This window comes from Tyto alba, unplaced genomic scaffold, assembly GCF_018691265.1.
Source record: "Tyto alba isolate M040663 unplaced genomic scaffold, T.alba_DEE_v4.0 Super-Scaffold_20000042, whole genome shotgun sequence".
In the NCBI taxonomy this organism is placed as follows: Eukaryota; Metazoa; Chordata; class Aves; order Strigiformes; family Tytonidae; genus Tyto; species Tyto alba.
The window spans coordinates 2919976-2943028 of record NW_024881293.1 but is presented as its reverse complement, the minus strand read 5'-3'; the positions used below and the strand labels follow the sequence as shown (position 1 = coordinate 2943028).

The 23053-nt window shown below is 37.2% G+C and overlaps 2 protein-coding genes across 7 annotated transcripts in view; one reads left to right on the top strand and one right to left on the bottom strand.

Moving 5' to 3' along the window:
* The window catches only part of LRRC38 (leucine rich repeat containing 38), a 71594-nt gene that overhangs the window by 34999 nt on the left and 13542 nt on the right, over positions 1 to 23053 (bottom strand). The window lies entirely within an intron of this gene.
* PDPN (podoplanin) lies at positions 3437 to 22850 on the top strand. 6 transcript variants are annotated; one of them, XR_004409245.2, is made up of 7 exons: positions 3437 to 3720; positions 15801 to 15886; positions 16502 to 16634; positions 18686 to 18721; positions 19111 to 19222; positions 19844 to 20168; positions 22787 to 22850. XR_004409245.2 is itself a non-coding variant. In XM_033007729.2 (6 exons), the coding sequence occupies exons 1-6, from the start codon at positions 3651 to 3653 to the stop codon at positions 19848 to 19850; spliced, it is 405 nt and encodes a 134-aa protein (XP_032863620.2). In that variant the 5' UTR covers positions 3437 to 3650; the 3' UTR covers positions 19851 to 21073. The 6 variants fall into 6 exon arrangements, 5 of the variants coding, with proteins under 5 accessions (XP_032863620.2, XP_032863619.2, XP_032863617.2 ...); XM_033007729.2 differs by lacking the exon at positions 22787 to 22850 and having other exon boundaries at positions 16541 to 16634; positions 19844 to 21073; XM_033007728.2 differs by lacking the exon at positions 22787 to 22850 and having other exon boundaries at positions 19111 to 19216; positions 19844 to 21073.

The following is a 23053-nucleotide window of genomic DNA, read 5'->3' as shown; positions in this document are numbered from 1 at the left end:
TTGGGCAGACTGACCCACCCTCGTGCTGCATGCAACCAGAGTCATGCACAGGCACAGAAATGAAGCTGCCGGCAGTTGCCCCGTGGGGCACCCAGCTCAGCAGCAGCGTTACACAGAAGCAGTGGCAAGGCTGCCCCTGCTGCTGCTGGAGCTGCTGCTCACAGGCCCGGCTCAAAGCCCCTTTGTGACAACGGGGAGTCTTCCACTGACATCAGGGCTCCTGGGTTCAGCCGGTAACACTGTCTGATTCAGAGGAACACGTATCATCCCACACCACTTCTGCCACTGAGGCGTGACACTTTGCAGGATGTAGTTACTATTTTTCTACTCCCCCAGCTATGTTTCATTCTTTGGTCTTACTGAACCAGAGACAGCCTAAGCCTCTCACAAGGCTGTGCAAGTGACTGATACAGTCAGACGGAAAGAACAGATTATGAAATGAAAACATAGGGGCTGCTTGCAGTCCAGACCCTTTCCACCTCCTCCCTTAAACCACTGTGATTAAAAACACACAGAACTGCCTGGCAAGAAAAAAAAAAAAAAAAAAAAAAAAAAAAGAGAAAAAAAGAGGATGACCCATGCACTCATATCCTGGCAATTTGTGGGAATTGTCATAACGTACCCAGGACAAAAAAGACCAAATTACAACATCCCTGCGTAGAGCTAAACCTCATTTCATTACAGCATTTGAGCACATGCACAAGTTCACTACCAAACAGCAAAGTCATCCACTTACATATAGGTATCCTCTTACCTTCTATTTTGAAACAAATAGACCATATAATGAAGTCTTGCTTTAAATGTAGATGGACTGTTAAATCAGAACCTTAGAATAACTCCTTCATTTTCACAAAAGATATTGGCTTAACAGAATTACAGTACAGTGAACTATACTTTCATTAAAAAGCCCCTTAATTCGGTACAGTTCAGAGGAAAGCTGCTCCCTCATTTCTCTGGCTCCATACCCCCTCCCAAGGGTATATTGGCTCTTCTGAAATAATTTTGTTGATGTTTTAAATCAGAAGGCTCAGCAACGGCTCCCAGTCTTTATCTCCTTACTCAGCAACATGCTGTCCTCACTAGAAGGCAAGTTCCTGCCATGATTGTCCCTAAGGAACAATTTCATCCCAGAATGTCAATTACTCAGACATTCCTAGCTTTTTTGCTAACGTGTTTTACATCTGCAGGCAAATTTCTTTCCCTTTGTTGCACTTTGATACTGTTATAGAAGCTGATTTTATTAAATTCTTCATAGTTCAATAAATGAATCTAAAAATTTTTTTCTTGGAGGAACAGGCTGGAGCTGGAGAAATAGGCTGGTATAGGAGAAGCTATTCCTTATCGGGAAGAATAATTAAAATGTTAAGAAGTGTTGAAGTAGCCACAGAAACTTGGACATCTCCAATTCCTGAAAGCTGAAGAGCTCCAGTTCTATATCTAGAGTACAGTTTAAAGGAAGAAATTATTTAGTCCCACAAATAGCTTATCCTTCTTTAGAAAGGCTTACTCCTAGACCTGAGACAAATGTGTTTATATGAATAATCATAAAAATGAAAGGTGTTCTTCAGAGTACCTTTGATGAAAATGGAATGAAATCCTAAAAAGACCTTTTTGTTCCTGATGAGAATTTGTTAACACTAAAAAGTCATTATTTGTTCCAGTTTGACTTTCATGGTGTAATACATTCATTTTTTGTTCTGAAAATACATACCAAATTCCAAACATTCCATTCTGATAAGGTAAAAAAAGATTTACTTCAACTTTTCAAAATAAATTTCATTAAAACTGACATACTCCCCTAACAAATTTCAGTTTCATATTAGAGTGGCATTTCCCAATAAGCAAACATTCTTTTAAATAAATATGAAACAGCATTATTGAAGAATAAATAATCCCAGAATTTAAGATTCAAGACATGCTGAAAGTTATTATATGGGAATATTTATTTTACTGTTTTTCTAAAGACAATAAGCCAATATTTCCTTTTGTTTCCTTGCATTAGCCTTGACTGTTTGCATCCTACTCTCTTACATCTTCAGTACAAAGAACACAGTTATAGCGCCATATTTTATATCTATAGCTAAAAAATTCCTTTGACAGTTATCACTTTCAAAAGTGAAGCAAAGCTCTGTGGAAGGTGTTGCATTTCCCATCCACAACCCTCTTTACATCACTGTATCACTGCTTACGTTTAACCTTGCTTTGCTCCTTCATAGCACAAAGTGCTGTGGGGTCGTAATGACAGCTCTGACTCACATTCACCGAGCAAAACAGCCTAACCATGTTTTAGGTTTGGTTTGGTTTGGTTTGATTTCCTTTTTTTTTTTTTTTTCCCCCCTCTCTGTTTTTAAAAAAAAGATAAAACCTCTCCCACAAGTCTGCCCCACTCTTCTGCAGAGGTTACCTCCTCCATAACTGTCAGCAGAAAGGAAGCAAATCTGTGCTTCTGCTGCTATGCTTCAGAGTCTGATGTCCTGGCACTGCAGGACTTCAAAGTACGGAAACGGAGGGAGAAGGTCACATACTTCCTCCACTCAGTTATATGGCACACTGGTATAGTTAGTTCACATGTGGGCACTGACTAAAACTCACCACATTCCTAAATATATGTAAATCAGTAGATTATTACTTGCCCAAGAAAAGGAAAGATTCGGGAAAGGATTAATATACATCATTGCTTCCCAAATCCTGCTTCAGCCCCAGTTCCTGTCTAACAGCCCTTATTTCTGAGAAAAAAGAATCTGTCACATGTTGGTAGAGTGTTGATCTAGTCTTGCATACATGCCAGACAATACTGATGCACAGAAACATACACAAGAAAAAAGTAACTAGTCTTGTACAGACCATTGTACTGCTGTACTACTAATAGTTACAAAAAAAAGAAAAATCCTCTGTCTCTGTAGGATGATATTAGCACCCTGAAGGCCAGCAAGCCTGTGGGCAGATAAATGCTAGAGTACAGCTAGGGTGTCACTCGAGGACACAAGTGGAGAGAGACTTAGACATGCAGAAAAATTTAGACAGTATTTACTGCAGAATTAAATAAGCTGTCCTAAAACTATTTCAGTATCCCTAAATGCACATTCACTACCACACTTGCTCAGATAAACATGGGGGCTCACTCTGAAATGAAAAAACATCAGTTCACTGCTGAAAATAACAGGAAAAATGTGCTTACTGTAGTTCCTTAAATATTTTTATGGACAGTTTGCAGAAGGGAGGGAACTCCCTGAACACCTCGCTCTGCCTAAATACCCTTTCCCCCCTTGCTAAATAAAAGTCTTCTGAAAGCCACAACAGCTCCTGTAACTTTAAACCTGGGTTGAGATCATAATTTCAGTACTGACCAAACAGAGTGCAGAGGGCGGGCCTGGCTCTTCTTTGAGGACCACCTTAGGCATGCTCCCACCCCTTGGCTAAAGAAAATAATGCCTACTCCACTCAGTTTTCTTTAGCTGTATAGTTATCATCTGGGAAAACTTCCCCATCTAGACTACAGCAGTTAAAGGAATATTTGGAATACCAAAGTATTTTTTTTGCAGTGATTTCTTTTTATGATCTCAATTCTCCCCTGCCTCTAAAAAAAATTAATCAGAATTTGAATCCATCTGGTCTCAGGATTGGAAAGCTATTCTCTAAGCAGATCAAAGATGTTTATTAAAGTTCAATTCTTCATCTTCGTTCTAGGGAGTGTGCCTTTCATAGCACTTGCTGAAGAAGGTAAGAAATAACTTTGGTTAAAATTATTTATTGTAATTTCCTCTAATTTAACAGTTTGTGTGTTTACTCGTAAGGAATATAGTTCCTCTGTCCTTCTTATAAAACTTCCTTTTGGATTCTTAAGCTACTTCTGGGCATCTACTATGGCTGTAATCAGGAATGAGACACATCAAAAGTTTTCAGATCGCTGAGTTATGCTCTGTTAGAAGAGAATTTTCTGTGTGTGTCTGTGTAAGGGAAGGAGAACAGTACTAGTAGTGAGGGAAGGCATTACCTCAACAGCCCTTGGAAATGCCTTCAGCTTCACTGTAATATACGCACAAGAGGCTGCAAGCAATAATTTAGTTGTAACTGGTATTTAGGTGACGAAACCCTCTATGGAAGTAACTTATAAATCTTTCCATTCAGTGGTTTAGCTTCTGTACTTAGGGGCATTAAAACAGTTTAGAGTTTGAGCCTTATGCAGGGTTTTGCTAATACTTATTTAGCCATAAGCAATATATACAAGTGAGTGAAACGAAAAGAAGAAGAACTATTACCCAAGACAGGTTTGAAAAGTGTTATGTAACTACTCAGAAGAAGTTTGTTTGGCAAACTATTTCTTTTGAATTTTACAAGAAAAATGCAATATACACTGTTAGGTAAAACAGATGTTTAAGTCTTTTTACAGCTGAAGGACAAATCTGATTTATTAACAGTAAATCAGAATTACCCTGAGCAGTACTTGATTTCAGGAACATCACGTTCAAATTCAGTCTTTCTTTGTAATATTTGACTCACTATGAATGAATTGGCCATCAGGCAATGTGCCTGATGTTTGATGTATACGCAAACAAAAAGCATGCCTATAGTGGTGAAATACAGCTACTGTTGCTATGGAAGATGCTCCAGGTACTAGTACTTTGAAAACAATAACGTGAAACTCAGCCCACTAGTCTTCCAAAGCATAAATCTACTTGTCTGACTTGGATTTGGGGACCCTAACTGAAACATATGACTTGAATTTGGCCTGGTGACAATATTATTCTTCTGGAAATAATGGAGCTGTATCAATATACAGCATGTGTAGATGTTGGCTTCAAACTTCTAAAGGGAATTCCTGGTGTTCTGTATGTTAGAATACGAGGCTGAAAGTTCGAAGTCATGCCTCAAAATTTCACAGAAAATCTAAAATCAACAGATACTAGGCAAGTCAGAAATACTGCTTTCGAAGCTCACCCAGATAGCTTACCCTTAAAAAGCATTAATATCAAATGTATCAAACTTTAAAGTACCATTAAATGTACCATTAGAAGTGAGGCAAACCCACCATTTTATAGAACCAACTTAAGCAATTGATAGGATACCTGAATTACAGGAAAAAAGGTTTTTCATCTTCAGGCTTCTGGGGAGTTTTAAAGCATATTTTCTCTCAACATCAAGGAGTCCAGCAACAATCAGGTTGAAACCCTACTAGCCAGAAAAATGTTAAAATATTTCTGGTTTGCAAGATTCTACCTCTGTTTTATCCCCAGTATAGCTTGCATTGAAGTCCACAGTTGGATCTAGAACATAGTTTACAGTATTTAAGGCTGCGTCTGCTTAGGTTTTAGGACTTTTTCTTCATATGGAGCCAGTCATAGGATAATTTCCAAAGGATACAGCAGGAAAACAGGCTCCAGATATAAAATAAGCAAGTCTCAAATATTTAGCATGTGGATCACTGTTGTTTACTGATAACCGTCAGCAATTACAAATTAGAACAGACTTAAAATGACAATTCCACCTTCGGCAATCTGTGCCTGCACTGACAGTGAACACGGGAGTAATTTTTGTGTTTGTATAGTACTAGGTGGAGTGGATATATTCAGATACCTGAACCTCTGGGGTAGACAATTTGGCCAGAGGATTTTAGAGGAAAAAGTCTCCTTATCAGTTACTGATACCTCTTAACCCTGGATCTCCAGCTACCCTTTTCTTATGTTTGGGAACTCCATTTTATGGATGGAAAAGGGGGGTTGTTTCAGTCAGGAAGTCTATTTCCGGAAGGATTATTATTGGTTCTAAATTCCTCCTTGAATTGCCAAATAAGTTGAATTCAGCTGTTGATCCTACTTTTAAACTACTCAAAAAATGCTATGCTTAATTAGTATCTGCTCTCTTTGAGTTGCTGCAACTTTACAAAAGCCAGAGGTGCAGAAACTATTTTATGACAACTGTGAACCAGAAACATGATTGAAAAATAACAGTTACTCCTGACCCAATAACAGGACTACCAGCCAACCTATGAACATTTCAGTGAAAACCTGTGAATCTTAAAGGAGAAATCTGAAATGCTTAAACACTTTGCTCATAGAAAACATGCAAATTACATCTAATATCAATAAGTTAAAAATGAATTAATATTTCTGTTAAAATTTCCTGAGTTTGTGTTACTCTTAACAGGAATATTTGGTCCCAAAGTCAGCAGTGTGGTTTCCAAAAGAAAGGATAAAGGCTCCTTTAACTGGGTCACATAAAACAAGACAGAAGACTGTAAAAGCATACAATAGTGTACTGATGTGGTGGAGATAATTAACTTATTAATTCACTTCACTCCTCATATGTGAACTTCCAAATGAAATTAGTGATAGAAATTAGGAAAAAAACAGAAAGAAAACCTCGTAGCAAATCTTACATCACTGTCTACATAAAGCACATTCACACATGCTCTATTTGTGTTATCCATCTGTGGCTTAAATCCTGATGAAAACAGCCAAGTATTTTGTCTTTCTTACAATCAAGGACAGCCTTGAGCACTCTATATAAGCCGATGAATTTTTAGACTAAAGCATTTCCTATTGAATCATTAGCAGATACATTTTTGTCCTTCTGTCATCCTGTTCAGCATATAAAAACTCAGGCAAATCTTCACACATAGGATCAGACCAAGTGAGTTGAAATGGAAGTTGGCCTAATATTTTTCTGGGCACAGCATTAATCAAACAATTAAAAGCACACGCATTCAAATGAGTGCTTTGCAGAGGCAACTTGTTTCCTAATTTGAAACCTTTCCCATGGCACAAGTATCACTGCAGAGGAGATTACTCTATTGGCTGTCACATAACATGAACAAAAGTTAACATGATTGTTTAACAAGTCACCACATGTCACCTGAGTTGTATCAACTGTTTACATGCCTTGTCTTACCTAGAGGCATATACTAGATTAAACCTCCTTATGCAAGTCTCAAAATTGAACAGGTTTATACTAGGTCATGTTATTTTACATTTGTTTTGGTCTAAGGGTAAGCACATAGACATGATAATTCAGATGAAAAGTGTTTATATGGTAAGAAAGGAAATTGAAGTTTAGTGTCAACCATGGAAGGCTAAAGTTTGATATGTTTTTCAAAATAATAAACCCCAGAATTGACAAAAAGACAATAAAACTTTTTTTTTTTTTTTTTTTTTTAAAGTATCTTGATTTACCCAAACTCTGTTGCAAGTTCAGTAGCAAAACTAAACAATAGTCAGGCAACTCTAAACTCTTCTGAAAATCAAATTCTAACTGCTGGTAGTAAATAAAACGAGCAGTCACATGTGACTCAAAAGGGAGCCAGTTTCTACTAAATAAGCATGACAAAACTTTTCACTCTGAATCTGGCAGCATCAGGAATGATGAGGGCTCTTGCGCATGTGTCCCCATACGTGCCTCTTGTAAACTACATTAGCATGGTATGAATCAGGCTCTATATCTCAAATAACCAAAACTTAATTACCACAAAAAGGAGAAAACCATCTTACCAGATCTCAATTAGTGGTTCTGCAAATTAGTGAGTCTGTATTTTGTAGTGTCTTGGTAAAAGACCAGCAGAGAACAGATAAAATTTGCTTTCTCCTCTTCACTGGGGAAGCAGAGAGGCTTTCCCATCTGTATCTCAAAAACTGGCTTTTGAACCTGTGTAACTTTACAAGCAAAGGAAATAATCATATTTATAAAGCTTACAAGTGGACTTTTCATTAATTCAGGCTGCACAGTGAAATCTGGAAATGAAGAGGCCAGTTTCTCATCTCCTGGAATTCAGCAGTTTCCACTGAACCCCTGCATTTACCCCAGATCTAGTACTTGTAAATCCTTATGCAAAAATAAGCAGCTGAGAACCTAGAGCATGTTTTAATAGATGAAAAACCAGTAAAGGAAGGATAGTCCACAGCATGCAGGCTGTTGGGCTCCAACAGAAGCATGCAGTGTTTCCTCCTTGTGTCATTTGAGGCAAGCCATACATGCGTACCACAGAAATGGCTACTGTTTGCCCAGCTCTAACATATGGTCTGTCTCAGTTGCACGTTTGTTTTGTTGGTTTGTTTGCTTTTTGTCTGGACGCGGTCAGGGACTGCAGGATGGAACCCAAATGTTGCCAGGTCCTACTATTCACTGCATCCCAGATCCATGCTGCAGACAGGCAGCCTCTAAGAGGGCCTCCTCTGATTTGTGTGTGCACCATACCCTCAGTTTGAATTAATGCTGCAGCAAAGCTCACAGAGCTGTGTGGTGCCCAACTTGCTATACAGCCTTTCAGAAAAAGATGTAGGATTGGCAGTGTAGGTATCCTGGGATGTTCTAAAAAGAAACAAATGAGAAAAAATAACAGGCAAATTTACTAGTGATTTCCAACTCACCATTTCAGAAGATTGGCCAAAGACTCTCAAAGGAAAGAGAAACTGTGATGCTGAGCACATTCTCATGTTGCTTTAGGACTTCTTCATGGTTTTTCATCTTTGTTGTTTACAAATGCTACAACATCCAGCATAAATTACATCAGAATAATCCTTTGTGAGGACACAATTCCACTGTGTTCACCATTTCAGGCAAACATGTACTGTCTTAGGAGGGCTTGAGTAGTGTATGAGATGCTGCTAAATCTGGAAAGGGGACACACTTGATTCCAAATGCATATTAAAAAGTTTTTATGACTATGAAACCCATCCAAATATTAGGTAGTATGTTATTAGTGAGTAAGAAAGTCAGACTAAACATATTTGAATGGATATTGCTTGCTATGTGGCAATATAAAGCAGCTAGCCAAAAATCATTGTGTGAACAAAATTAAAGCTAACCAGTTTCCAGTTTAGTGTTTAGCATGCATATTTCAAACAAATGAGTTGATACAATCACGCAAACATGTCAGTTCTGTTGGCACATACAAGGGGCTAGTAACCTCCACCAAGGCAGCTGTGAAAGGGTATATGGCTATAGCCTCAGAGTTTTGGGAAGGAAGTGATTCAGGGCAAGGATTAGTTTATTACTGTATTAGAGGTCATTTCTTAATTCCTTTTGTCTGCATTTACATATCCCCATATTGTACACAGATTGTCTGCTTTTTGCTCCACCCCCTGTAAAATTTGCTGATCCATTACACAAAATTTTGTAATTTTCTCCTTGTCTTCACTTCAACGCTCATTCCTTGTCAGCCATGCAGTGATAAACACAGTACTGTAATGCTGCAGTTTTTATGTGCCACTTACAGAAAGATGAGGAAGAGACTGACACCTCAATTATGACTCCAATCTGGTTGCCCCAATGAAGCCTTTACTGCTCAAAGAAAACAACAAAATTGCTAGTAAGACAGTGAACAGGGCACCAGGGTCACAGGGCAGCAAAGAAAGCGGCTTTATCTCACATTCAGGGGATAGCAACTCTGAGGTCAGTGTACTACTTATCAGACAAGAAATCAGAGGTTGGCACAGCAACATTATTAAAAACATAGGTCTTAAAAGACTCATCTCTAATTCTGCAAGGAATATTTTAAAGGAATATCCCATAATGGAGTTAGTCTCTTCCTTCTCAATGCCCACAGATCTGTGGCCAATTTATCATGCATAAGAGAAAGCTTACCAAGTTACTACCTTTTCTTCTTCTGGCTTTGTTTAGTAAATTTGGTTGTGGTTCATATACATATAGCAAGCACCTGAAGAGCAGTTATTTTGCTCTATCTGCCCAGTTAAAATATGTTTTGTTTTGCTTTTCTGTGAGCATCTTATATATGGGCAATGTAGACTATTGTAACATTCAGAAGACATGTGATTTACTTCAGAAGCAGCCAAGTGGTTCTTTGCCACTTGGCACTGTAGATTTAAACTCTGGCTTTGTTCCTTTGGCTAAGCCAGCCACAGCAATAGAAACCATCTGCAGCAGGGTGTGGTGACCAAGGGAAATGTTTCTGACAATTCAGCAAAACATTGTCATCATGAACTACATGGAACACCTGAACAAAGTCAGTCATACTCTTGAATAGGGCTGAACTAAATCCTTCCTTGTGATTCATGACCATTTTTCAACTGGCAGATACTTTCCAAAGTTCATGGGATTTTGTCATCCAGCTTCCTTCATTATATAAAGCAAAGCTGTCAGTCTTTGTATAAAAAAACTGCAGTAAGCACTTCAGGATTTAGGCAGACAGTACATACTTTCTCCTGAACAACAAAAAGTCTAGACACTTAAACATATGCCAGGGCACTTCTTTATCATGGCATGATATATTACTCCAACTTTCAGAAATAAATAATAGAAAAAGAAAAAATGCCAATGCTGTAGCCCCGAACAGTCTAAGGATACAAAGTTCTCAGGATACTGCATGTCATGAATTTTGCAGGAGCCACAGGTACGAATGAGAATTTCAGTTCTCATTAAGAAACTTCCTTGCCTTTCTAAAGTCTGAAAATTTTAATTGTCCAAAGGCTCAAAAACCAGAATCCACTGTATTATATTCTTCAACTTCAAATTTTCAAAACCCCCAAAATTTTGTAGCCTGGATTTGGCAGAGTTGAACCATTTCACAAAAAAAGATATGCTTTTTTTTTTAAGTACCCCAAAATGCTTAAGCAATTATAGAAAAATAATGGAAAAGTATTTTCAGAGAAAAATAAGCTGATGAAATAGGTTTTGGGCCTGACTGGGGAATACATTTAAATTGACGATGAAACCAAATAACAGATAAAATTGTATTTGAAAACTACAGAGCTGCTGCTGAGACATTATGCATTCAAAAAGCAGATACCTTATCAAATAATGCATTTTCGTTAAACTTCCACCACCATCAATAAAAGCTTCCACTGAACTACAACTGAACAAGATTCCAATAATGAGATAATGACTCTGAATGAAGAATGCTTCCTCAGAAAGGGAATTCCTGTATCAGAACACACGCGCTGAGTAAAATATGGCCAAAACAGGATGGCTAACACACACATACATGCACAGTCCTTCAGACAGCACCACCTGGTTTGTAACAGTTCAGGAAGCAGATACTGAAAAACATCAGTCAACTCTAGATAGATAGTGCAGTATTATCTCAGAGTGGTATCTCCCAAGTGACCCTTCCCGTGGAATTCTGGCCATTGCTCTTCCAGAGAAGCATTCCACAAAGCACTTATCTAGCACAGCTGAATAGGATAGAATAGGATATTGGTAAGATGCAGATAAGAATAAACTTGACTTTTAAAAGCAAAGCTTTTGTTTGACAGTAAACCTGCCAGATGATTTTTTTCGCTGTTATAAGTAACTGAAGGTGCTTTTTTTTTTTTTTTTTTTTAAAAAAATAGGAGCAGGGGGGCAATGAGCACTAAAGGTTATTTCAGCTCTTGCTACACGGAATCCTTTAGGGTTAGCAATTTTTACCTACTGGTCTCTTATTGCGAAGATGGAAACTCATTCTATTTTGAAAGCTTCCTATTTCAAGGACTAAGCTAAAATACTGACTTACAACAGCCTTTGCCCACTACTGTCTGGGTTTATTCAGACTGCTGGGAAAGAAACAAGATCCTACAACATTTTTCATCTTCAAAAGTATCTTTGTTGGTTTTGGAGATACCAGAAAGAAATGCTAATGAACAACAGTTTTACAACTCACTCTCCTTTCCAACATAACCACTGTGCTTTGAAAGCAACCCTAAGAGGTTTTTCTAGTAAACTGTCACCCCATGCATAACAATGAGTAGTGAGCTCATCTTCCCCTAAGTGGGTCATGGGATGCCTAACCATGGGATGTTTTCAAAGCAGTATTAAACTTTTAAAGACATCAGATTTTCTCCTGGTGTGAGAAGTTGCAGCCTGATAGCAGCTGGGGACTTTGAACTGAAACACGCCCAGCTGGAACTTTGGCAGAAGGAGATGCCATGATTAATTCACATCTGCAGCAATGTATAGCTGCAAACAGAAGAGGCCATAGTGCTAGTTGAAGACAATCATAGCACTGTGAGGCACTGTTTTTATTTACAGCCTCCTCTAAGATAATATTAAGAACATATGCAGAGGCACTACTTAACCCTACGGCTTTTGCTACATTTGGCCCACATCAGATGAACCCAACAATGACTAAAGCACATACACACCCTCGCATCCCATTTACATTCTCTTTGATGTCAGTGGTATATATGCCTTGTACTGGGTACACAGAAAGAAGTTAACTCCAACAGTTTCTTTAATTTCATTTAAATATTTTTTACTTTATTATGACTTTATCTGACAAAGAGTTGTCTACAAATGCAGTATACTGACAACAAATTACCTCCCAGGTCTTTCTTTTGGCAATAGTTCAGTAGTGTCTAACTACCACCTAGACCACCTCCACCAGCTGTCCAGAAAAACAAACCTGAATCCAGGGTCTATTCTCCAGCAAACACAGGACCTCAGCTCAAACACAGTATCATGCAGATTGGGCAGGGCTGGGACAAGACCTTCACACGGATAGAAATCAGCTCTGTCTGTGAGCGGTAGGAAGTTAATAGGGGAACCATATTATTCTAGTTTCCCTTTACAGTTAAGCAAAGGCAGCACTGCCAAGAATGACCCAAATCTCAGGTGAGCTGAATTACCTTCTAGAAGTATTTATCTTTCCCTACAGACTATAAAAGATAAGGGCAAGATGACACCTTATTTAGGCACCTTTATTAAGGACCTAAAATTAGGCAAGATTAATCTGGGCCACCTCCTTTTGTCAATCACTGTACACAGAGGGCAAATGCACTGAAATAGATTTTCTTACATGTCACTCATTGCCAAGAATCTGCAATAACTTTATCACACAAAAAGTAATTATTTCTTGTTTCTTTGTGACACTCACTAATTCTCTACACCTTTGTTCTGTGAGACTGTTTCCTTTCCTGCCTTCACTATCAGGTAATTCTTCAGAGCTGAAAGCTACCGCCATGCCAAGAGCATAAGCAGCTTCTCTGAATAAGCTGCTTGTTGTTAATTTACAAAACCTATTTCACTTTCTACTTGGGGTTTTTCCTCTGGTAATCGGTTTTCTCCATCTGTGCTTATTTTGCAACTAGTGAATAAAGGATGTTTTTACAGTTCTGACTGGGGTTGCAAGGTAAACTGATCCATACACAATTCATGTTGTTGAGCTCTATTGCTGTTTCTTTACACTTAAGATTTACGTAGCATAATCCCAATATTGTACTTTAAAGACATTACTTTATAAACAAAAAATAAATATTAAAGTAGTGCCATATCTTAAAATGCCCTGATATTTAGAAGGTGGCTAAAGCAACACACCTAAAAGTCAAGCCCTCTTAATGCTATCTCAACAGAAAAATTTCAAGGCTGCTCACCTGGAATATTTCAATCAAAAATGATTAAAACATTATTTTTACCATGTATCTTAGGAATATGATTTTCCCTGGCCTGTTCTAGTCTTTCCACTGATCATAAGGTAGTTTCTGGGAGACTGGCTGCCTTAACTAGCCACTATATTAGGCCTCATGTTGGCATAACATGAATATACTTTTTTCATCTGTTAGTGCCTAAAGTACTACTTGCACAACCTTTTAAATAGAAAGTGTATCTGTATTCAGGCATATAAAGGTATAAAAATATAAAATTCTATTTACTTGAGTAAACATGGTATTAGAAATCTAAGTTTAGATCAGTGTTTAGTCTATTGGCAATGGGACAAAACTCTGTCTTACATTGCTAGAGATGGATGAAAATTTTTTAGTTTGGTTCAAAAATGAGTTTTGGGAGCAAGAAAAACATTTGCAAGTTCCCATTAGAATTCAGAGGAGAGTTTCAAGCAAAAATATTTTTTTTTTCCAATGTCAAATCACTCATCCTTCATATGAAAAATTTCCTTTAAAGTGCCAGTTTTTTTTTTTTTTACTCATTTAAAAATTAAATATTAGCTTTTTAATTTGAAATAACGTTTTAAAAGGGGCAGTTTAAAAATGAAAAAAAGTTAAATGGACCTCACAATTAAAGAAAAATAATTTCCAAGTGATCTATCCACAGCTGATCCAAAGTGATCCTATTCTTGTTTCAATTTTGACTGGTATTGAGCAAAATGTCAATTCTTTCTAATTTCAGACACAGAATAAAAATACTGTTTACTTGCCTCTATATCATATACAGCACAAGTAGGCTGCATTTAGGTGTATTAAAGCCTTTCATAAGAAACAGTCTTACTATTTGGAACTAGTCTAAAAATTAAGAAATATTTTAACCTCGAATGCAGAGGAGAGGAGAATGTTTTTAGGTCACTAAATAAAACCGGTTGAAATTAGTAAAAACTGTTAAGATTTAATAAAACAAACAGGCCACGAATATTTCTCTTAAAATATTCAATTGTAAATCCCTGTTTTTAAACAGCTCATGTGAGTAACTGTTCTCTTCCCTGAAGAGATCACTACACAGCACTACCAATCCATCATTTAGTATTTACCAAATTACAGAGGTATGAAGCTATCGTGCAAAGGAAAAAAGGATTAGGTATTCTTTGCTCATAATTAACCTACTAGCAGCTGACAACTGCTACCTTACATACATCACTGGCAAATGATGTGTGAACATACAGGATTTTCTTCAACTCCCCTAAAAATTCTCTGCTTTTTGAAGAGAACGACCATGGTTCTCATTCACATAACCTTCAGCTATCGCTGCAATATTTCCTAGCGATAATTCAGTATTATGCTGAAAAAGTATAAACTGGATTTGAAAATGTTTGGACAAACTTTTGCTCTGATTGCTGAAATAAATAGAAGTTAGATGCAAAATTTTTATCCGAGAAAAAATTTTTCACAAGTTTTAGGTATTTTTGCTTTACGTTTTTGCTCAGGACAACATCTGCTAATAGCTCTTTATTTAAATTTAAGCACTGGTATGTGGAATTAGCAGAACTCTTATGCCCCAGGCAACAGCATAACAAGCAGCCTCACCTAGCTTTATAATCATGGTGAATTAGAAACTCCCAAGAGGTATCACGCTACATTAACGTCATACTGTGTATGGTCATAGTTTTAGGAATCAGTAACAGACTTAATTAAATGATACTTCTGTTCTCAACATTTCCTTGATACTGCCAGTTATCTTCACATACCCATATCTTCCGTGCTCTGCATTGTTCCATCTCATTTTTGCTATTGATGAAGTCTGGCTATATTTCTAAAGAAAGAGCATTGTGTGGGCCAAAATGTATGTATTCCATTAGACCAAAGAGGGCAAATGACATATATAGGTCTAGAATAAAAAGGAAGACCTTACATTGTTACCTAAAAAATTCAAATTATGGGAAGTAAGGTTTGCAACTTTAGAAAAGTCTCTGAATAGATTTGCGTTGGAATATTTTAAAAACTATAGCTACTCCCATAAACATTAATGATAGTTCTAAAAATAAAGGTTGCAGCTGGGGCTGAGCTGAAAGATGGAAGAAAGCTCTTACTATTTTAGAAAACGGAAGATGCTTGAAGTAATTTATCCAAATACATAAACTAACGCTTAACTTAATCTGGAGTAGCTACATCTACCCGGGGGAGGGGAGAGGAGGTGGATCTTTTCTTAAAAAAATAAATCTTTTATTGGAAAATGAGTTTAATAACCAGTATGTTTCAAGGTTGTGCCAGGGTTAAGTGATATCTACTTACGCTCTTTGTACTACAGCTTTGTACAAGAGTATAGCAGAATTCAAAGTTAATCCAAATAATGTTGTGAATCCAAGTTCATGGGGGCAAGGAGATAGAACACTACATAGATCTCACATTTAACAAAATTTATACGTCAAAGTAGCCAGAACATGTGACTACCATGTAAAATCCTAACTCATTTTCTAAAATCTTATTCAGCAAGCTCAGTTCTAGAAGGAGAAGAAAGTGCAACAACTGATTTCAGAGACAGAAATGACACAGAATTTGAAGAATTACCGACCTTGGTGAGTATCATTCTAAATAAAGGTTCTCTTAGGTTACCCTGATTTCATATTCTGGTACTGTCTTGTGGCTTAGATTTTGAATAATCATTATAAATTGTAAAGAATAACCTTGAGTTCTAACATAAAAAAGATCTAACACCAATGCATTTGCTTTGTAAGCAATCAGATTGAAGGTGACAAAGTTGAAAAAGTTTTTGGCAATTCTCTGCTGCAAAAAGTGTTCATAACCTCCTTATGCACTGCGGTTTGCCTCTTCTAATGTAGTACCTCTCCGTTAGCTTCAGTGAAACCAAACTGACAAACTAGTGTAAAATAAAACCAAAACCCCAAACAACAAAAAGACAGGTCTGCAATATTCTGCAGTCTTCTCCTACACCTTTTGTAGTCGTACTGAGAGGTCATCTGCTCTAGAAAGTCTCCAGCTGGGAAGACAAGTCAGCTTGCTTTGGGTTATTTTTGGTCACTGCACACAAGTCAAAGATGACAGGTGACAGCTAAAAAAGCATCCATGGGGCACCTGACAGACCAAGAAATTGAAATGCTTATGTCGTACATGTAGACTGAACATACTGAGGTTTTCTTTTCCCTCTTTTTCCCCCCCTCCAATTCTTGTAGTTGCCCACAAGACTACACAATGTAACAAATCTCTTGCAGTTTGGACAACTGATGACCACAGAAAGTGCATTTGCCCCAGCTGAAGACAGTGATAATTCTACTGGTTACGAAGTCAACACAGAAAATGTTGATGGTAAGAAATCTTTCATTTCTATTTTATTATATCAAAGTTCTACGCCATCTACTAAACAATATCCAGAAAATTCAAATACCAAGTTTAAGGTGCTCTCAAAGGGAGCATTGCTTATTTTTGGAAGGGAAAAGTGAGATTTCCAAAATCACTCCTTAGTAGTCACTCTGCATCCTAACTTCATGACAGATACGTGCTGACAAAAGGAATGAGTAGCTAATACCATTTGGTTTACCAGTGCACTGCCAGTTCTACCCCAACACAGAGAATAACTCTCTGAAGCCTTCACTTTCTTTTCAGATGATTAGTATGAAAATCAAACAGCTCTCCAGAGAAAAAAACATCTTCAAATGCAGAAAACATAACTGTTACAACCTGGCTGCCCTCTCAATTTTTGCCTTAGCTTTTCTGGAGAGACACAAATTGCACGTGCATGTCACGCCCATACAAAGCAAATTGCCCCCATGTCCGTACAGTAGCCAGTGAGCAACAGATGGGTACAAAAGGTTGATTGATAAAACTCATTCTGAGCTGTGTACTGTGTGCCTGCTTGGCTGTCTCCCAGACAGCTTAGTACCTATGCTTTTGTGTCTGACTGTGTATGGGCACGTACTCTGTGTATGGGCACATATATGGATTTTGGACCAGGATTGTTCTTAGTGGTTCACCCTTGTGCATACCAGTAAAAAGTAAGAGAACACAAGCATACTTCTGCTCTGATATTCCAATCCTATAACAGTATCAGTGACTGGTCGTATGTTTAATCAATCTCACTTTAAAATGGTCAGATGAGCCATTATTAGGTCTTTTTGTTTCCAGACCAACTTTTTGTTAACTAAATGGAAATTTAGCATGGTGTCTAAATAAATGGTGTTCTCTGATTTATGTCAACAGTAGTAGCCATTGCCAACAGATGCTCTGAGTGCCCTTCAAGTACAAACTCAAAAATCAGATCGCAAATATTGGAAGTCTGTGAGGCTCACAAGTATGTCAAATTCACCTACCAAAATACTTTAGTGATAAACTTAATTCCCATGAATGACAGTCTGTCAATCGCTTTTCCAGTCAGTTTTTTTTAGCACATAGGCTTTGCTTTGAAATAGATGGTCAAACCAAATCTGGTGGCAGTTGTATTCTACGAAGTCCTGTAGTATGTATACTGTTACTGCTTCTCCTTTAAGTAGCTTAAGCCAATTACCTCTAGACAGCAGCTATGATCAAACACTTCTATCTCTATGGCTAGCTTCTTTTTGAAGCTTCCATGTTCTACAGCAGCTTCACCTTTCTCAATAAATCAGGCACATTTGTTTAAAAATTGTATGTGTTTTTACCTGCTTTCCCATCCTGCTTGTCTCTGCTGAGAGCATAGACCTCTTGCCTTGGCTTACCATTAAATAATAAAATTCAAATTTACTAAACACTGCTATTAGACAGAATTTTCAGTCTTTTCTTAAAGGATATGCTAAAATTTCAGATTACATACTTCTAATGAATTACAAGGAGCATTTGTGTTTCATCTCTTTCTGATGGGGTCTCAGCTACAAACTCAATTCTGGAATTAGACAAGCGTACTAAACAGATTTTGTACAGTCTTCCATACACAAAAAAACTACCTGTGAAACTTTTAAACTGACAAAAAGCCTTTATAATTAGACAAAGAATAGTTCAGCAAATATACTGAGAGCAAGGCAACATTTTATCAATGTAAATCAGTCTCAAGACAATTAGAATCTGATTTCTGTCTTAATTATAACTATTTTATAGCAGGTATATCCTTATTGGTCCTAATGTGATCACACTTAGATTTCACTAGTATATTAGATGAGTGCCTCGGAATTTAATTTCTATTACTTCAGAGAGCTCTTTGCATTCATTCTCTCAAGCTTTTCAATTGCTTACTTCCTATCAAAAGAACAACCTATTACACAGCCCTCTAACCACTGTGATATAGTCAATAAAAGTTTTCCTTGGATATAAAATTATAAATTGGGATGCACAACTCCGTACAAACCAGAGTAAGTAATGAAATAATTATTTTCTTTCTGGATTTACAGGTGGACCAAGTGGGGAACCAGAAAAAACAGAAAAAGGTATTAAACAGTATAATTGCTTATAAAGGCAAGGGAGAATTTAACTGCCTGGTGATACCCTTCTAGAAGCCACCAGCTATGCCCATGCTATTCTTAAATAAAAGTTTCAGGAGGAGCCATGACCTGGTTCCTGATCTGCCTCCTCTGGTTCACTGGATTACTGAATCTGTAGCCACATCTATATGGAACTCTCTAGCCCAAATGCACATTTGCAGGCCTGTAGGCTACAAATAGGCCTGCTGAACTTGCCAAACCTACTTCAGAATTCACAAGATAAGGAAATTTTCCCCAAGGTGTGGGATGCAGCAGAACAGCATCAGTCCTACCAGTAGCCTCTTATCAATGGTCTTCACAAGAAACATGCTAACGTTCCCAATTTCCTCTTTCAGGTGGTCTGGAAACAATTGCACTGGTTGGAATAATTATTGGAATCGTAGTTGCAGTTGGAATCCTCGCAGGGATAATAATCGCTGTTGTAAGGAAGATGTCAGGCAGGTACTCGTAAGTAAATTGCTAATCAGGCTTTTCAAACAAGCATCATCCTCTGAGCAAGGTCACAGGAATTGCTTTGGAAATTTCTAATGCTTCTATTTTGGCAAAATACCTATTTTCACATTATACAGTGCCTACTGGTTCAGCAAGAGCTGCCAGTGTGATGTGGGCGATCTAAACCCCCTCGTGTGCTTCAGAAAAATTTGCCAGATACTGCATGCATGCTATTACAATATTCACCAGATGCATGGGTTTTAGATTACTGCACAGAGGTAAAATTCACTATGAAGTATTACAGAACCAACTTCTGGAAGTGCTGGATAACATGAATACTGACAAGTGATCTTTATCTTATTACTCTGGACATTTGGGGAAGCTGGTTTAGTACTAACAAGATTAATTGGAAAGCACTTCAGATTTGCATGGCAACAAACTCAAAAGTAGTAAGAAAACCACACAACATTTAATGAATACTATTCAGCCAGCATTAGGAGAAAGCAAAATATGAACAGGGAAGATAAATAAAGCGGTGACAGGAAAGACAAGGAAAGGGAGGAAAAACAGTAATGTAACTAAAACATTTGGGTAACTATGAAGAACAATAAAATGTCTGTGTGTTTTGTTCTACAGGCCCTGAAAATAGTTGAAACAATCAACCATGTCATTCTACACCAGAAAATACAAGTGCTTCTTATTTTATAAAAACTAAAGACTATTCCTGTATTGGTGTGAGAAGATGATCCATGGAAAATATGGTCAAAGAATTCCAGATCTATGGGGATCCCACACATCTCTGAGGACTATCCCCCTCTCTCCCCCTTCCCCCCAGACTCCAGAGTATGGAACATTTCATGGGATTTTTACTAACCAGGAGTTTACTAGAAGAAAGAAAAAGATTATGCAGTAAGAAAAAACCCAGCAGCAGTGAGATTTACACCTGAAATGGGATTTGCAGGTAATATATGCTAGCTTGTTTTTAAATGCTATCAAAGATTATTTCACATTACATTTTATGCATTTCTTTGAAAAATATATCCAGAATCTTTTAAGTGGTTTTGGCTGGTTAAGTGCTTGTGGCATGTTTATCTGCCAAATGATGTATCAAAAAGGAGGAATTAGCTTCAGAGAACACCAAATTTTACAATCTTACAAATTTAGAAAATACTAGATATTGAACGCTAAAATCCTTCCATTATTGATACAGATTTTCTGCTCTTAATACTTATGTTATTTGTGGCAAGATATGGTAGGCCCAGCTGGAACTGACCTACCAACCGAAAGCTTGCTTACCTGACTGTTGCACCAGGAATTTCCTGTCTTCTCTTGTTCAGAGACATAGAAGGATTGAATTACACATCCTGAATTAAAGGGTGCTTGGGAAAGACCCAGTTTTGATGGGTCACTTTAACCAGTTACTCATCATGCTTTAGAGTCAACACGTAGAAGCTTTTGAATTAGTGTATACATTTTTTTTTCTTTATAATGGTCTCATTTCCTAACTGTATAGTTGGCTTGTTTGATAAATGTGTGCAACACTAGATCAGAACACGTTAATGAGGTATAATGAATCTTTGGAGTCTACAGCTTTTCTGTGGTGTATTGACTGTAGCAGTCCCTGAATGCACAGAGTTCAGAGCAAAGGCTTTGTATGTCAAGTGGCTGCGATGCATCACATTTTCTAAACTTTAAAGCACTCAGCTGTTTGGTGTAAAAATCATGATAATCTATATGGTCAATAATTGCTAAACATGTCAATTTACCTAGACTTGTTTTTCTGTTTATATAATGTGCCATGAACTATCATATTAATTCAAGCTTTGGAAATAAAAATTATAATGTAAATTGTCTTATTTTACAATAATTGTTCTTTATTTTCTTTAAAAAAACCTTATAAAATGTTTTAAACTTGCCTCAATTTTCCTGAATTATTTTGCTATTTGTCTTGTCAGTGCAGTGCCTACATCCGACTCATTTGACACTGATAAATGAAACTACCATAAAAACTAAACGTGTGAGAAAATATAATCCAGAAGATTTTTTAGTGCAGTTCTTAAACTCATATAATGGGGGTACTCAGTCTGTAATGACTGATGAGTAGTAAGATTTATCTTCAGACTGGTCTATGCTGAGAAGAACTGTAGACTAGATCCAAAGGCTGCAATTTCTAGATATGGGTGGGCTTTTTTGTCCTGTCTGTAAAAAGAAACTAGTTTTCTAAAGTCTTAATTTAGAACTTTTGTCAATCTCAGAATTAAAGGATATTTGGATATAAGGTCTGATTTGTAGCTCTCTGTCAGTAAATATAGGTGTCTCCAAATCGCCAAGCTTCTACTCCTAGTAATACTTTACCTGGAACAGTCATTCTCTTCCTTACCAAAGGAAGATTCTAAACTACAGTTTTCCCACAGGAGTGACTTTCCCCTTGAATAGCTATTCCCATTACATTACAAGCAGTATCCACAGGTAGGCAATTTATAATGAAATTGAAATATACCTTAACTTGTATACCTTGTTTTGGGAGAGTCTCCTCTGATAAAACACAACCAAGGTTGTTACATATAGAGTGAAATTATTGAGTATATATGTGCACACACAAGGATGCAACTAACATTAAGGAATTTGCCATGTGTTTGCATTTAAGTACTAATCCCAGGCAGCGCAACTTCAGATACCAGAGCATATGCATCCCAGAATTTGTCCACAGTAGTACAGTACTGTGGAATAATATATTCATGGGTCACCTCCAGCATCATCTCATTTGGTTTATTTCTGCTTACATTCAAAAGCTGCATAAAAGTAAGGGGAAAAATTAATGATACCACTGTACAAAGTAATGTGTGCACTATATAAAAATCTGTAACAAGTTTAAGCCTAGTGTGTATCTTAAGTCAGTTCTTTACTAATGCTAAGTTGGTATTGGGCATTTTTAAAGTACAAAATCTAAGGCCCAAAAGTGCCCTTGAAATAGTCTGCCAAGTTTTCACTACCTTTATTAAAGCCATGGGACCTCAATTTAACTGATTTTTTAAAGGTATCTTTATTTAACTTAACTGTCAGTAATTTTTTTTTTTTAACCTAGGACTCATTGTGTTCTGCAGCATTGCTCATGAAACAATGTCATGTAATTTATCCAATCAATTCTGAAATTTCTGGTATATTCAATCAGTTATCTTTCAAGAAAGCAAGTCTGCAGTCTCCTACAAATGAGCACGAGGTCCCATCCCTGAAATACAATTCATACACACTTAATACACTTTCCAATTCCTGTGACTCAGTTCAGTTGAAGACATTTGTCTTCAACTTTTCACATTAGCATCCTTTGCCCCTGTACTTTTAGGTTACAGTACTTAAAGGGGGACAAATTACTTCAGGTATTTTTTTTTTCCAAGTGTCCATAGATCCCACTGGTTTTTGAAAGAAAGTTATGACCAAGTTTCATACATGACTGTTCTATTTGCTTGTGTGACTTGTATGAATTAGCTAAAAATGCATGTAAACTCATATGAAAGCAGGAATATTACAGATTTTTCTTATTGTGGCAGCATAAAAGAATAGTAATTTCTGTTACTCTAGATTTAACAATTTGTCTGTACTGAAAACTACCTCAGAAGATGCACTCGATGTCTGACCAAATGCATGCCATATGGAATTATGAATTATTCAACCATTATAGGGAATAGCACAGATGTCACCAGTTTGTTCTGCACCAGCTCAGCTGCTGCTAACTTGCAAATACCACAAAATAGGAAAACCATTTTTATGCCTGTTCCGAATATTGGTTAAGCCAGAAGTAACAGGATCCCATTTGAAAAATGCAGAGCATTACAGCAGACAACCTTT

Bases quoted from the DNA above. Each gene is read 5' to 3' on its own strand.
- PDPN (XM_033007726.2), top strand. From the start codon at position 3,651: ATGTTTATTAAAGTTCAATTCTTCATCTTCGTTCTAGGGAGTGTGCCT. The intron at 15,887-16,501 runs GTGAGTATCATT...CAATTCTTGTAG, and splicing joins TTGAAGAATTACCGACCTTG to TTGCCCACAAGACTACACAA. The intron at 16,635-18,685 runs GTAAGAAATCTT...CTGGATTTACAG, and splicing joins CAACACAGAAAATGTTGATG to GTGGACCAAGTGGGGAACCA.